Source organism: Hypanus sabinus, chromosome 6 (assembly GCF_030144855.1).
Source record: "Hypanus sabinus isolate sHypSab1 chromosome 6, sHypSab1.hap1, whole genome shotgun sequence".
Classification (NCBI taxonomy): domain Eukaryota; kingdom Metazoa; phylum Chordata; class Chondrichthyes; order Myliobatiformes; family Dasyatidae; genus Hypanus; species Hypanus sabinus.
The window spans coordinates 88,869,999-88,887,697 of NC_082711.1; the positions used below are offsets into that span (position 1 = coordinate 88,869,999).

The 17,699-nt window shown below is 36.6% G+C and overlaps 1 protein-coding gene across 3 annotated transcripts in view; it reads right to left on the bottom strand.

The window, feature by feature from the left end:
* Positions 1–17,699, bottom strand: part of LOC132395679 (cytoplasmic dynein 1 intermediate chain 1) — a 205,188-nt gene that overhangs the window by 64,638 nt on the left and 122,851 nt on the right. For all 3 annotated transcript variants that reach the window (XM_059972584.1, XM_059972585.1, XM_059972583.1), the window contains 3 exons: positions 8,922–9,084; positions 7,545–7,644; positions 5,441–5,566 (listed from right to left, as the gene is read on the bottom strand). In XM_059972584.1, coding sequence (XP_059828567.1) covers positions 5,441–5,566; positions 7,545–7,644; positions 8,922–9,084 — 389 coding nt within the window. The remainder of the gene's footprint in view (positions 1–5,440; positions 5,567–7,544; positions 7,645–8,921; positions 9,085–17,699) is intronic.

Consider the following 17,699-nt stretch of genomic DNA (forward strand, 5'->3'; position numbering starts at 1 on the left):
TTCCTCAGGAATTTGACATATCCCTTTTAACTTGCACTAATTATTAATCAATGCACGTAGAAAGCATTCTATCTGAATGCATCACGGCTTGGCATGCCAACTTCTCTGTACATGACTGCAAATAAACTGCGGAGAGTTGTGGACACAGCTCAGCAAGTGACAGAGATCAGTCCATGGGCTCTATCTACACTTACCATTGCCTCTGAAAAGCTGCCAACATAATCAAAGACAGGAAGAAGGCCAAGAGCACCAGGCACAAGGACATATAATCCCTGTTATAAGACTTGAACAATTCCTAATGCAATAAAATGGAATTTAGACCTCACAATCTACTTTGTTCAGCTTTGCACCTTATTGTCTACCTGCATTGCAATTTCTGTGACTGCAGCACTTTACTCTGCATTCTGCTATTGTCTTCCACCATTCTACCTCAATGAACTATTGTAATGAAGTGATCTGCATGCAAAATAAGTACTTCACTGCACCTCAATACTAGTAACAATAAACCAATTTAATCAATGTTAAATACAATTATTTCCAGTTCCATCCTTTTTATGAAACTGTTTTGAGAATTTTTCCAAATCCAAAGCTCAACTTGTATCCTTACTACGGAGACACAAAATACTGCAGATGCTATAATGTGAAGCAAAAATCAAACTATTCAAAAAAATTCAGTGAACAACAGCATCTGTGGAGGCAAAGGAATACTCAATATTTTGTGTCAAGACCTTCGGAGCATAGAGGGAAAATGGCCAATAGATACAAGTGAGAGGAAGGGGTTAATCAGAGACTAGCTAGTGATTGGCAGGGCCACGCAAGGGGGAACAGGGTGATAAACAGATGGAGCTACTTTGTTTGGGGGAAGGGGTGTTAGCGGTGATGGAGGGGGTAATGAGTTTTGCTATCAGGGCAGTCAACATTCCTATTATTGATTTGTAGGCTACCCAAGTGGATATGAGGTGTTATTCTTCTAATTTGCTTTTGACCTCACCACAGCAATGGAAAAGGTCAAGGATAGATAGGTCAGTGTGGAAATAGGAGGTGAAACAACGTGCAACTGAACATTTGTGATGGCTGTTCCTTAATCACCCTGTCCCAATCCACTTTTACCTGTTTCCATCAATCACACACTAGAATAATGTTGCATATAGTACGCATCCATTTTGTTTTCAAGCTTTCCCAGACAAAGTCTTTTTATATACACAGAGAATGGTGGGTACATAGGATGAGCTGGCAGAGGAAGTAGAGCAGGTGAGTACAACATAACATTTAAAATGCATTCGAACAGGTTTATTAATAGGAAAGGTATAGGATATGGGTCTAATGCTAGCAAGTGGAATTGGCTCAGGAAGGCATCTCAGACAACATGAACGAGTTGGGCTATTTTCATGCTATAGTAGTGCAATTACTTGAGTTGAGTAGGATGTTCTCTGAAGGGGTTGTCTATTAGTGGGTCCGCGGGTGGCTGTAGACGCCACATATTGTGGTGCAGAGTGGGCAAGAGCAAGTGGTGGCTGTGGTCAGTGGTTGGGTCTTTGGGTTTTCCAGTCGCTCCTTTAACAGCTGTCGCTTGTTCTCTGCGGCACAGTGGGGGTTGCCCTCCTGTAGTTCAGCTCCCTCTTCAGCAGATCTCCTCAGGTGTATTTATTGAGTGCAATGTCTTCCCAGTTTCTAGATGTAATGTTAAATTTTTTAAGGCTAATTTTGATGTTATCTTTGAAGCATTTCCTTCGCCCACCAAGGGCTCGCTGACCTTCCTTCAACTGGGAGTAAAGGATCTGCTTGGGGAGATGTGAGTTAGATATCCAGATGACATAACTCATCCATCAGAGTTGGCGTTAATGTTCGTGGTGGAGATGCTGTCCATACTGTATAATTTTGTAACTATGACTCACTGGGTCAGATAGCTATTCATCCAAAGCACAGAAAAATTTTTATTTTGTTTTTAAAGTTGGTATAAACCACATAGACATGATCGAAGACAGACCAACATATTCAAACAAATGGGCTTTCATGGTAAATTGAAGGAATTTTAGAGAGGTCTTTATACAGCAAAATAAATGAATGCATTATACCAAATTGCTATACGCTGATAAGCACAAAACATCACTTTTTAGACCACTACAACCCTCAAATGAAACATAACCAGATGAATACTACAGCAACTAGAGAATTTAGTGTTGTATATTTTAAGGGCTAAGTTTATTATAAGTAGCATTCATTTCTAACACCAAAGAGTTACTGGTTTGCCAAAACCCTAATCCTTTCATCAGCAATTACAAAAATACCAATTACCATGGCAAAATTAATTAGCTTCTTTCAACAGACACAAAACACAGTCCTACACTGGCACTTTTTAAAGGAGGGCTTTGCAAACAAATTATGACATCAAGCCACACAAGACATTTGGAAAGGTGAGCAAAAGCTTGCCCAGAGAGCAAGGTTTAAAAAGCCTTTTAAAACAGAAAGGTTAGGGAGGGAATTCCAGAGCTCAGGGCTTTCAAGACTGACAGCATAATCTGTTCGTGGCAGCTAACTAAATTCAAATATTCTCAAATGATCAGGAATAATATCAGAATCTTAGAAGAAATAGGATGAGACCAAAGGAAAGAACGAGGCACTAGAAAGTTTAGGAACAACATATGGTTCCTAAACACCAACAGAATCAACAAACTCATTCGTAAGGCCAGTGATGTTGTGGGGGTGGAACTGGACTCTCTGACGGTGGTGTCTGGAAAGAGGATGCTGTCCAAGTTGCATGCCATCTTGGACAATGTCTCCCAACCACTCCATAATGTACTGGTTAGGCACAGGATTACATTCAGCCAGAGACTCATTCCACCGAGATGCAACACTGAGTGTCCTAGGAAGTCATTCCTGACTGTGGCCATCAAACTTTACAATTTACAACTCCTCCCTCGGAGTGTCAGACACCCTGAGCCAATAGGCTGGTCCTGGACTTATTTCCACTTGGCATAGTTTATTTATTATTATTTAATTATTTATGGTTTTATATTGCTATATTCTGCACTACTCTTGGTTGGTGCAACTGTAACGAAACCCAATTTCCCTCGGGATCAATAAAGTGTGTCTGTCTGTTAAACTTGATACCAATGCAAGTTAAGGAGCAGAACGATGACTCAGCCTTGGCAGTTGCAGTTTGTTTATATTTGCACATTTGTGATCGTGCAAAGTACAGAGCACCCTCTTTACGACTATGGTATCACTTTCTAGGTTGGTGCTTGCCAAGGTGCATCTATGTGACTGCAGATCCAGAATCATCAAGAGACATTGGAAGAACAAGTGACAAGTAAGTTGAACAACAGCACGGCAGAACAATTAAAATTCAATTAGTTGTGCTGCAAATGGAACTGCTTCAACGAGAGGATGCAGTAAAACAGACATTAACAGGAAATACAGAAGATTAATGTGATGTGGGATCTCCAGATCAGGGTGTCCCACATGCATTTCTCACCCCGATCCTGCAAAAGATATTGGGAGAAAAAACTTAGTGATTTCGCAAGCACAGAAGATAAAGGCCCCTGGAAATCACTAAAACTAAAGTGAGAGTCGTTTCGTTCTGGGCCATTGTACAATGCGTGATAGAATGCACGTTTATATCATTCGGTGCAAACAGTCTTTTGAATATATATAAAAACAAGATGCACTGGATGTCACAGGTTATACCACATGGAAAGTAGCCATTCAGCCTACCATGTCCACACCTAGCAGCAGGCACCTATTAACCCCAACTTCCAGCACTTGGCCTTCTCTGTCTAGGCAAACCAAGTGCAGATTTAGACACCTCTTAAATGCTGTCAGCAATTCTGCTTCCAGCACTCTCAGGCAGGAACTCACCACTCTTCGGGTGAAAAACGACCCTCCTCAGATCCCATCTTACCCCTCCTGCTTTTAAACAGTATGACTAGTTATCTTCCCCTGTGTCCCCCTGCATTTAGAGATACAGTGTGGAACAGGCCTCCCCGGCCCAATGAGCCACAGCACCCAGTAACCTACCTATTTAAATAGGCATAATCTTCGGACAATTTATAATGACCAATTAAATCTCCTAACTGGTAAGTGTTTGGACTGTAGGAGAAAGCTGGAGTACCAGGAGGAAACCCATGCAGTTCACAGGTAGAACTTACAAGCTCCATACAGATGGTGCCGGAATTGAACTCCAGTACACCCTGAGCTCTACTAGCATCACGCTAACCGCTACGCCACCGTGAAGCCTTATTTTGTGATTGTTTTTAAATGTATTCAAACGTTCAAATATTTAGAAATAATTTTTGGCAATTCGCTAAGACAAAAGGAGAGGCTTATCTTGTTGTCAAAGCTTCTCCATTGCAGCATCTTGGGCAGAGCCTGTTGCTTTTCGATAATACCCCTACACCAATCAAAATGTGACAGGAAGACATTCAGCAAACCTTGCCATGATACAGCCTTGGTACCGAGGATCGCGACTCACTCATCTATCAAGTTACCACGTGTAACTTATAAGTGTAGACTTTTGAAGTTCCGAAGTGCATTTACATATCTTGTTAGTCACTGAAAAATCTTGGCCATTTCTACGAGCTGTGCTCTCTCTACAGGTTTCAACACATTTTCTTTTTTCTTTCTGAAAAGAAGGAATTAATAAAAGGAAATGGAAGCCATAACAGTGGCATGCTTTTCCCGCAGGATGTTGGATATATCTCCTGCTCCGGTGATGACACGCGTGTGAAGTGTGTCCAACTGCAGCTCCCAGCTGATTGCATGGAGAAGGAATGGCGATCCTATGGTACACGCAAAATATTTGCTGACACGTGGCATGCAGTGTTGCCCCTCAATTCTTTAAACTCCACCCATAATATAAAGACACATAATAATTATCTTTACTGCCAAATGAAGCAGCAATTTTTTTTACAACCTGAGAGCAGTGAGATGTTTTTACAGGAAATGTCTCACGCCAGCTTGGCGCCAGTTAGATAACGGCAAGAAGTGACATTAGTTGATATGTTTTGAAATCCTCGCAGACCCAGTGTATACATCAGTAGTTTAATCGTACATACAGTAATAATACTACTTAGAAATGGTTATTTTTCAATTGTCTTTTTTGAAGATTAATATAATTTTGAATAGGCTTTCTAAAATGCTTCATTTATTCCAATCTGTTAATTAGAAATCAGCAACTGTGTGAAATATAAAATGTACCAAAAGAAAGTCTGTTAATCTCCATGTGGGTGGGCCAAAATATCTGAATGGTTGGTTTAGGTGGTATACCAACTTTCAACACTGCAGATGCTATCAGTATGTTTTAATGAGTGCAAATGTTATCATTAAAAAAGTGCTTTACAATTTTAACTCAATTGGAAGAGCAACAAAAGAACTATTGAACACAAAGCATTTCAGTGTGCAGCTATATTTATAGGGTTGCTGCCACATGATGAAGCCTTACCTGACAATGGAATATATATTCTGGAGTGTTTTTCTTAAATTTCATATTCCAAACCAAAGCTACCCCATCTGGCTCATGCGGGGCATCTTCATTGTTACAATAAGAAGCAACCATCAGTTCAGGATACTGAAACAGATAAAAGGCTTTGATTCATTCCCAAATCAAGTTCACCGATAAACATTACTGGCTGAATACTATCCAGCTCACAAATAAAATGGTGCGCATTGGAATTTACTTGACTGCAAAATTAACTTAACCCTTACAATTCAGTTATCATGTAAACACATTTCAATTAACTTACTGGTAGAGTTTCAACCATTTAAAAATGGGTCAGACTCGATCATTACTTAGTTCGTAACCAGTGGAAGTGGCTTTCAAATGAATACAAATTAAATATGGTCATCACAAAGCACTTCCTGTATGTCTGTACATGGATTATCTTTATAATTATAACTTTCCAACCACAGTATGTATTAAATTAAAAAACTCAAATCTAGTCGCATAACTTTGCATCAAAGATTTGCTCTGGAATGGTCTAGAGTGGAATGCAATTTCAAATTCATACAAGAGACACAGAAGAAATACTTCATGTTCAAGCCATGATGAGAATTCAGCAAACAGATTTGGTGATTTACTTTTATTGAACTTGTTGCTTTGCAAATCTAAAACAGACTGCATCAAAGTAGACATTGAAGAACTACTCACTGACTTCATATTTGAAGATATCCCTTCACTTAAAGTCCCAATAGGGAACAATTCTAGAAGATCCTTTTACAGTTCACTTCACATTCTCATCAGAATATTATGTACCAGATTGCCTAAAACTGGATAGGTGACAACCTATCCTGCCATTTTATTACAGGATTTCCACAACTCATGAAATCTGCACATTCTGATTGCCCAGCGACTACCATCACCCCAAGGCAATTTTGGTTTCAATCCAAGAATGATGGCTGTTTTCTAGGCTTAGGCATTAAAGAACATGGAGCATACCTACATAAGTAGGGATCAGCAACAATTTAACTCAACAGCAGAATAGACTTGAAGAACCTAATATATATCCATATTGCCTTTGAAAAAGGTTCTCTTAACCCACTGCTCATAAATATTCTGAACCAAAAATAACAAATTGCAAAATTCCATTAAGGCTCAAAAATCATAAATCAATTATGGTGAGCCATTATTTTAAACTACTGGTTTGAATAGTTTGACTCGTGTCCTAACAGTTTTTGGCCACATTTTCCGGCAGCAAAGATGTTGAGGAAAATATTTTACAGGTGCAATATTTTTCTGAGTTTACATATATTTAACTGATAGCTCAGAGGCAAGCTTGGTTCCCATTGAATTACTACACGTCTAGGTGCTCACTTGCCACCATGGCAAGATACTGCTAAAACCTGATGTTGCTGTTTAAGAGAGTATGGCACCTACTAACTTGCACAAGAACAAAACGGATTCACCATAAATATTAAGTCTACACTGATTCATTTATATAAATTTGTTTGGAAGTTTTACACAAAGGCAAAATATTATTGCATAACTTGTCCTAAATAATAAGGCAGTGTAATTAAATTCAGTCTATCCAAGAAACAACTAAACTAATGTTATCTCAGAATAAGTTTCAGAAATAATTATATAAAAACTCAAAAAATGGAGTACCATCATTCATCACGTTGCATTTGGATATTTCAAGAAAATATGTGCTATAATTAAAATCTGAAAATGTACACAATAGATGTACAGGTGGTCTACATTTCACACCAGATATTTTGGATGAAAGCTTTTCAGTAAATTTGTTTTTTTATTATACTAGAATAGAAGTTAACAAAACATCAAACTTGGTGCTAACAATGATGACAGGTCGCAAATCAAGAATGGAAGTATGGCGCCTTCACCTGCTCTTCATGCATCAATTTTGGCTACTGAGCTTTTGAAAATGGGCAGGAGCTTTCCCCATTTCTAATGTGCTAGCATTCCTACTATCTAGCATTACATTTTCAAAAGTCATGCAGAAAAAGGCTTAAAAATCTTTAAGCTCATTGCATCATAATCTTCTCAAGCAGACTTAAAATACAGAATTTACTATATTTTATAACTCATTTACCTGAAGTGACCAATCTAAACAGGTTACAACACGATGTTTTGACCAATGTTCATCATAAAACTGGCGGTTAAATGAAAGATTTAGTCCAGATTGAAAGTCTCTGCAACAAAACAATAAAATAAAACAGCTCGCTCATATGGCTATTGCTCATTCTTTGCTCTTATAAGACAGCTACGTAAATGAGAAGCATTATCGTTGAAGGTGACAGTAAGAACTCCAAATTATTCCTAGATAGATATTTTAAATCTTCAACTCAGTAATGTAAAGATGTGACAGCTAATATTTGAAATATAAGATTGATTTATAACCAAAGAATTCATAAATTATACAACCTTGAGACTTGCTTCCTTACAGGTAGCCAAAGCAAGAAACCCGAAAGAACCCAAGAAAAAAAATGTTTTTTTTGTGTGTGTTGTCTTGTTTGTTGTGTTAATACAGCAACTTCTGTATTTTCTGAATAATATAAGAAAGTACAGGAAGGTAAAAGCTGTATTTCATGGTATTAAAATGCAAATAAACATATTGTGGCAAAACAAAATAAAAGACCAACATTCAATGGTCAGAGAAAGATATAAAAAAAATAAAAATCAAGCCAACAACTGAAGTGAACAGCAGCATTCCCATCCAAAATTGAGTCCTCAGATCCGAACCCCAGCGCAGCCCAGAGTTCGCCCAAAGCCTCGCCCATCAGGCCTTATTGGCGGGCAGGGAGCACAGCAGCAGGGGCAGTCTTCATTGCCTCAGCGCCATGGAGTTGACCACTGCAGAGAACAAGCAAAATCGGCTCTTGTCCCGATTGATACCCTGTCTTTTCAGTCTATCTGGGCCAGCGTTTAAATTGTCTAAATAGCGTAGTCCCCTCCCCCCAAAGTGCAATGATTTATGTAATGCTCCCGATATTGAACTAATATGGCCTTAACACTGAACTTTATGACACATTTATCAAAAAATCATTAAAAGAAAATACTTTCCCTTGTATTTGCATACTATTTCTGTGTGCAGTTCGGTAATTGTAAAAGGAATGAAATTTTGACGGCTCACACTGATTCCCATATGTAAAACTAAAAAAAATCCAGAGCTTTACATTTGTTCTTATAAATAATATAAATACAAGAATTATCTTGTGTATCAGTATTTTTGTTGGCACTACAAATGATCTAATGAGTCACTACTTTAATCCAGAAATACACATTTCTTTGAGCCACGGGTGCTTTAAAATAATTCAAAGTTTCTAATTTAGTAAATAATTCAGTCACTAATTTGTATTAGAGAGTGTGTACTTTATATACTGACAGCTGCTTTTTTTAACACTGGCATCAGTCACTTGGTTTTTATATGAGGAGCTGTGAAATAATTATAAAATAGCATAAAACATACCCTTCTTTTTCATCCAACTCTTTACCACCATAGTCAAAAAAAAGGCTGGAATCTTCAGCAAGAGCACGCTCTATAATACGTATGTTATGGTCAAAGAAAGTCAAAAATTCTTCTGAATGAAGAATTTGTTGTTTCTCCTCTTCAGTGAGTTCCCTTGGAGAAGCTTTGAAAAGCAAGAGTAAAAAAAATCACAACATTGAATAAAAAGAATAAACAACTGACTTCTTGATTATTAGAATTTGGAAAACATTAAAACAGTTAAATATCAGTAGTAACTCTAATCATAACGTGCTCCTTCCAAAGTGGATTAGTTTTTATACAAATAATTGTCGATCTTAGAGATCTGGAAATGATTAGCTGCAATGCATAACACCACCTTTAAAATTGATCAGATCTGTCGGTTTTGCTTTAGTATTATAGTTACCAAGTAGATTATCAAAATTAAATGCTTGCCTGCAATTATTATTTTGTTAAAAACATACACTGCATATTATCTCTATTTTCTGACCGCTACAAAATTGCAGCTACTGTTAAAGAATGCAATCTTTCATTTATTCATTCAAAAGATTCAGACAATACCGTGAGACAGATTGTCATGCAGAAACAGCTGTTGTCTTTATTTGTATTTACATGGATTACAGGACCAGCAGTTGCAAAAACCACATTAAACCTTTAATTTAGATGCTTAAGATTTTACAAATATTCAGACAAGTCTGTGTGGAGCCAGAAGAATCAATTTGGAAAAAAGACAGTAACATGTACTGAAAACTTTTAATCAGCACAGAATTCCTGGTTAGCCTTCAAGAGAGGAGTCTTTCCTTAGGGGAAAATGTGTACTAATAACATGAATCCTACTCATTGTAGAAATCATACAGCATAAAATTATGCTTAGAACCATCAATCACTCTATCATGATGTTCCATTTGAATTTGGATTGATAGAGACAGCATAGCTGGTAGGAACGTTTGATCTCCTCTAAATTTAACCTACAAGTGCCAGAGACCTTGCCAATTATATATTAATTTCCAATGGTTAGAGTTTCCCAGAACTACCACCATTGGGTGGCATTTAAGAAACTAATTTACTTACTCTAAACTCATGAACACTCCCCCTCTGATCCTCGTTTCACTGAACATGGTCATAGCCAAGAACCAAATACAGCAATACTATCTTCCTCATTGGACTAGAAACTTACTGATTCAGAAAGCTCTCAGAAATGCTTTTTGCTTTTTAATATAATTATAATCCCAATCTATAACTGAATAAAGTTCCTCCTTTTTACTCAAAACCTTCCACACATCTCCACAATTCCCCTGTGCATTTGCCTCAGATCTGTTTTATTGCACATTACAGTCTGATATTGTTAATTATGCCTCCAGCTCACCAGTCTCATTTCATGCAGGTTGACATATGTGCTCTATAAAACTGTTTTAAACCTTCTCTTTAAAAACCCTTAGTTTTTAGTGTTCCCAATAGAGATGGGAAAGGATCCAAAAGGACAAAGTGGAGGGGAGCAAGGCAAGAATGCAATAGAGGAGACTGAAGAATGGAGATAGAGAGATAGTGAAAGATAGTAAGACAGGAACAAGAAAACATAGTGGAAAATGAAAAGGAAGAAATATATACTGATGTATATTAACCTTTAAATCCAACTTCAGAAGTGAGGTGGTTTCTAAATTGAGAGGCTTTTTCCCCACAAGTGTTACAATTTTCCCTTATAGGTTGTATGAAGGAAAATAGGGGAGTGCACAAAAAATGGCTGACTTTCCATGACCAATGTTGTTAATCTACTCCCAAAGAGATCAATCTGACTATTTCCATCTATAAGACAGAGGTGGGGGTAGAACCTGTTTAAACTATGTTACAGGCTCTAACTTCAACATGAAGCTGAGTAAAATAGAGACACTGAAAGAAATGGATGTTCAGCTTTATTCCTGTTTCCAAAGGATTCACTGCCAACAGTCTACATTCCCTACAATCCCCATCCCATGACTGCCTAACAAAACCTCCAGAAAAACATGCAGGGTTGGTGTATCAAGTTGGGGGCAGAAGGAATACCATCTCCTATTGAAAAAGACTGAAGGTCAATGTGATCGATCCCAAATCAGGTTATGAGCTAGGAGGTTCTAGGAAGGGGTAGGATAATGAAGTGAAGCAGTGGACAATGTAGTCACTTTAAGAATAGTGGTAAGGCACAAATACTTTGAGGCACATTAGTAAACTACTATGGGCAATGCTTATCTGGAAACTCTCAACCCAAGTATGGACTGGGCACATCCCCTTCCTAGTACACATGATATTAACCTATCACAAAAGGCATGTGAAAATCTCAAAACTGAAAATGACAGCAAGGTAAGAGAAAAAAATACATGGAAAGGTAAAAGCAGGCTGAAAAAAAGGAGAGAGAAAACTGGACATCGGCGACTAACGGAACAATTAGTATATAACCCAAATGTGCCACAGAATATCTACCTGGACCAAGAATCTAAATCAGTGAATTTCAGATTGACGATAAAAAGAAAGTGGAAGACTAAAGATAAATGCAAAAAACAATTTATCTTCCTAGCATTATCAACAAAATTTTTACAATTTTGTATTCATTTAAAAAATTATATTTAAAATGGCAATGTATTTAAAATTTTGCCTATGGTCATAAAATACAACTTAATCCTCTGACCAACGGTAGAGCTATGTAAGGGTGTGACAATAAACAGCTATCTTAATTGGAATAAAGAACTTAAATTTCTTTTCCTCCAGAGTGAAATTAAACATTAGACAGTGTGTGGGACGTCCACATTCATGTATCAAGCTATTTGTATTTAAATACTTGGTAAAATTATGCAACTGTTTTGCAGAAATACTGCAGATGGCTTTCAAATGGCTTACTGCAGGTATTTGTGTTAAACCATTAAATTTTAGTACACTTTAAATAACAGAACCTTTGGGTTGTTCAACTTTAGGTTACTAACAACTTATTATTGCAGGTAATGTTAAGAACATTTTCATTTGCTACAATTCCATAGATGTAGTAACTGCTTTTAGAGTAAAATTTTTAAGAGCTTTGATGCTACCATTTATTATGACTGAAAATATCATCCAAATATATCATATCCCCCTATTCCTCTTAATATACTTTGCTTTTTTTGTAAATTGGCAGCAATGGATTATTTTGCTAATACCTATACTGCAGGATTATATAACTAGTTATCAGTTATGGCTCCAAGCTTAATATTATTTAAAAATATCATTTACAAAATGCTAGTGAATTTTTCGACATTTTGACAAGTCAAAAGAAAATCAACCTTTTGCAAAAATGGTGCATGGAGACTCGATTCTTGCTTGTATACAGTACGTCAACATAACCACAATCTCCAATGTCTATGCTGTTCATGTAATCATCTATAATTTTTTTCTTTGGTAACTAGTACTGTTAAGTGCACTTTGATCTGTTTCCTTGTGTTTCTTATTTTTTCTAGAGAAGCTAGCAGATGCACAAATGACTGATCAAAGTATTCTACTGAGAAACTCTAAAGGATAAGTAAGGCCACCATGTGGCAACAAAACCACCATTTGATAAAACAGTATTTCCTTAGGAACAGTTAGTTTTTCCTCTTTGGAACACAGTAATATCCTGTTCTTCTTGATATTTAATGGAACTCCAATGATGTGCTGAACGTGCCCATGGTTTGCGCAGGCATTTAGCACGCCCTCAATTCTCAATTTATTAAAAGTCAATAAAAAAAGTCTTAAAACAGAAATATAACCAACTTAGCCTCAAAAGAATATTTTTATCTATTAGCTCTATCTTGATCTTTCAGTTAAAAAGTAGATGGTTAAACTGAATTAATACATTCCAGTTTCCCCACGCAATTACATCTTTATACAAATATTTAGATTCTATAGTAATGTCTTCCATAATGTTATTTATATACAGTATATTACATATTATAAATACAGTACTGTGCAGAAGTCTTGGGCACACATATATAGCTATGGTGTCTAAGACTTTTGCACCGTACTGTATATGTCAATGTGGAGTAGACAGCAAGTTTGTAAATTGGGCAGGAGCAAAGGATGTTGGGAATGGTGAGGGCGAGGCATGGGACAGGGGGCAGAGAAGGAATGCCAGGGGCAGGTGGTGGCATGGGTGCAGACACGCCCAGCCCTGAGTCACCAGGCAAAGTAATTTGATTACTAACAATTTGCTTATTGATCACTGCAGAATCTCTCTCTGGTACCTCCCACTCCCTCTGCTCTCCCTTCCCTTTTCCCAACCAATCATGATTCCACTCTGCCTGCCCCCTTCCCTCTCTCAGTTCACAATAGAGCCCCATATCAGAATCAGGTTTATCATCACCCACACATGTCTTGAGATTTGTTTGTTTCATTAAAGCTTACAAAACTGTTATAAGTTTTGCAGGGTAGACACAGATGTGTTATATCCCCTGACTGAGGAATCTAGAACTGGTGGACACAGATTGAGAGAAAGGAGTAGGTAACTTTGTACCGTGATAAGAAAAATTTTATCTCTCAAAGGGCGAATTCTCCACTCTGGAGAATTGACCATCAAAATGATGATTGATAGATCTGTGAAAAATAAGAGTTGAGGAAGAAGATCAGCCATGATCTTGAAAGATGATGGAGCACGCAGGTAGAGTCACAAGGCCTACGTCTGCTTATTTTCCTTGTTCTATTCCACTACAGGGAATGTGGAATATAAGGTGCTGAATAACATTATGTGAATCTTATCCCCAGTGGAAGCACACTTACCCCTGAATCAACAGGAGGAGGATTCAAATTCTGCCATTGTGTTCCCTTCATTTAATCCTCTTGCACAGCACTACTGTTGCAGCTCTACCAATAAGAGCAATTACCAATCCCTTTCCATTTCTCCCCGCTCTACCCGATCCTTAAGAGATTAATTTTTTAAAAAAAAGAATGCCACACATTGACAGATCTTTCTCTTTTTATCTCACGTACAAGTAGGTTAACATTTTAACTGGCGTTTTAACCCTAACCTTCTGATAGTTTAAGCAACCATAAAAGGCATAGGGGAGGTCATTTTTATTGACAAAACAAAGATATAGTTCTGTAAACAGCTACATGCAGTAGTCTACTTTATTGGAATGTGTGACTCCTTGATTCCCTCAGCTACTCTCTTAGCCATTGTCTCCTTCAGTGCTTTATGTCAAGAATCACCAACCTACCAATAACATTAGTAGGTAGAGTAAATACCATAAAAATGAATATATTCCCTAGACTACAATACCTACTTCAATCATTACCAATACAACTACCTCAGAAGGTTTTTCAAGAGTTAAACAAATATGTAAGGAAGTTTCTTTGGAAAGGTAAGATGTCAAGAATATCGTTGGAAAAATTGACATGGAAATTTGATCTAGGAGGGTTACAACTTCCAAATTTTAAGAATTATTATAAAGCAAATCAACTTAGATTTATTGCATCTTTTGTTGAGAAAGATAAACCTGCATGGATTAGAATAGAACTAGATAAAATAGGAGAAAATACACCAGAAGATTTTATATATAAATGGGAATCTAAATGGATACGGGAAAAGAAAGAATCTTCTATATTAAAACATTTGATTGACTTATGGAATAAGATAAATGTTGATGACGAGACAAAGAAAGCTTTATTAGCAAAGAGATCTTTAATTCAAAATAGACTTATTCCTTTTACAATGGATAATCAACTTTTACATAATTGGTTTCAAAAAGGGATTAGATATATAGGAGATTGTTTTGAAGGAGGTATATTAATGTCATTTGATCAATTAAAGAATAAATATAAAGTATCAAACAATACTCTTTTTTGTTACTTCCAACTAAGAGCTTATTTAACAGAAAAATTAGGTCAAACAATGTTATTGCCGAAATCTAATGAAATAGAAACTTTAATTCAAAAAGGAAAGATTAAAAAATTTATTTCTTATATGTATAACTTGATTCAAAAACAGGCAATTAAACAAGGAGTCCATAAGTCAAGACAAAAATGGGAAAGTGACTTGAATATTAAAATTGAAGAAACAAATTGGTCAAGACTATGTCTTGATAGTATGACAAATACAATAAATGTCCGGTTAAGATTAGTGCAATATAATTTTTTACATCAATTATATATTACACCGCAAAAAATAAATAAATTAAACCCAAATTTATCCGATCAGTATTTCTGATGTAAACAAGACAGCGGTACTTTTTTATATTCTACTTGGTCGTGTTCTAAAATTCAACCTTTTTGGACAAATTTAAGAGTTTTATTGGAACAAATTATTGGAACACAACTTCCACATAATCCAATATTATTTTTACTAGGCGATATTGAAGGGATAAAACCGAAACCCAAATTGAATAAATATCAGAAAGAATTTATAAAAATTGCATTGACAGTATCCAAAAAGGCTATTGCAGTTACTTGGAAATCGGATACATACTTAAGTATAGATCGTTGGAAGAAGGAAATTTATGGCTGTATTCCACTTAAAAAAAATTACTTACAATTTAAGAGATAAATATGAAACATTTTTGAAAATTTGGCACCCTTATTTACAAAAGACAGGATTAAATATATAGGTGCTCCGAAGATGAAATAATTGGTTATTTGGAGAAATAAATAAATATATACACTGAAGTTATTACGAACTCCATGGAGCATGTGGGGATCTTCTGACATTCAGGCACTCTTTCTTTCTTTCATTTTTATATAGGGATGTTAGGGGGGAGGGGTTAGGGTATATATATATTTTTTTCTCTCATATATTTTCTTTTATTTCTGTAATTATTTGAAAACCCAACCTCACTATATTCCTCACCATTATCTACTATTCCAGAAATCTGTTCCACAAGTCACTGTTGTGATTATTATTATATTTTGTAAATTGGAGTTACAGCGTGGAATGGGTCCTTCTGGCCCAATGAGCTGTGCTGCCCAGCAACCCACCTATTTAGCACTAGCCTAACCACAGGACAATTTACAATGAACAATTAACCTACACGTCCTGGACTGTGGGAGGAAACTGGAGCACCCAGAGGAAATCCATGCACTCAGGGGAGAACATACAGACCCTTTACAGATAGTGGCAGAATTGAACTCCAACGCCCCGAGCTGGAACAGTGTTGTGCTAACAGTTATGCTACCATGGCAACCCACATTGATTTTCCCCTCATCAGTTTTCAAATCTTAAAAAAATACCAATGATCTAGCCCCGAACTGTTTTCACCTACTCTAACCACTGCCAGAACAGCACAAACACAACCTTCAAGGGCAGTTTAGGATTCAGTATAGGTTCACCAGAAATGACCTATTCCCAAAAGCAAACTGTTTTATATAAAAGAACAAATCAGAATCTTGATAGTCAAAAGCATTGAAAACAGAGCGCTTTAGCTGCCAAAATGAATCCCCACACCATTTTAGCCTCAAGCCAGCTCACATTTATATATTACAATTTTTGTGAAATCTTGCTGACCTCTGGAATTTGATCATAATGGACACTGAAGCTGCTACTTCTTTCCTTGTGCTCTCATAACAAGATCCGATTTCTCGCTCACATTTCTGTGGTTCTTTCATAACAAAAAGCACCTCTACTTAGGTTAGACGTTTTTGATGGCAGCATACTGATAATACAGTTAACATATAGTGCCCTCCCCTGCCAGAAGTTGTTAATACAGGAGTTAAAAGATATCAAAGGGCTATGAGCTCAATCTAGACCTTAAAATAGATTTTCTGCACAAATGAAATTTACATTCAAACCCATCTATCACCAGAATTTTTTGTTCTGCACTGGCATGAAGGAAGCCCTCCAAAATAAACAAAATACTGTGTTGCATAACATTTGGCCAACACCTTCGCAAACACATAACCATTTCTTTGGATCTAGTGTTTTTGTATGAAAATACCTACAATTTGTTCATTGTGTCTCACAATTACTAAATATTAATCTGCTAATCATGGAAGAATTAGTTTAAAAGGTTTTGCAGAAATCACATTATTCTAAAGATCATGTATTCTACATACAATATTGGCAAATATTTAAAAAGCTACAGTATTTGATAAGTTTCCATCGGTGACTTCACACCATATGGGCATCATGGTGGAATGATGTTATTACCAATACCAGAAAATTACTGAATACAGATTTAAACTTCAAAAATAATCCTGCAAATGTTGCTCAATTCACCTGATACAAAATTATAAAAAGGATGATCAATTCAGTAAAATCCTTAAAAGGAAATCCAGCAAATGTTACCTGGACATGACATTAAATCTGTAGCAATATAGTCTACTGCTAACTGCACTTTGAAGCAGGATATAGACTTAGAATTTGCTTCAAAGTTTAAAAATGTTGCATTCCACCATTATCTCAAAGTAGGCAAGGGCAGCATTTATTACCTATGCAAGTAACTCCCCCACCACTACAGATATTTGTTTTTAAAACAGTTATGTAAAACGTATGATCCAAACTCAACTAAGTGACATACCTGAAAACCATGGCAACTACTGGAAGGGAACGATAGTCCAGTTTTGAAGTCACAAAAACAGGAACTAATGTGACAGATTAAAAATGTGTCCAAATTGAAAACTATCAGCATGCAGTGGTTCCCTTGGACCTTGTGGGAGACTACTGTAGAAATTGCAGGGGCCCTGGCAACGTCCTTAGCAACTGATGAGGCCCCAAAGATAATGTTGCTCCATTGTTCAAGAAAAAATATAAGGATATATATAGATAGATATACAGACAGATATATATTAGATTTATTT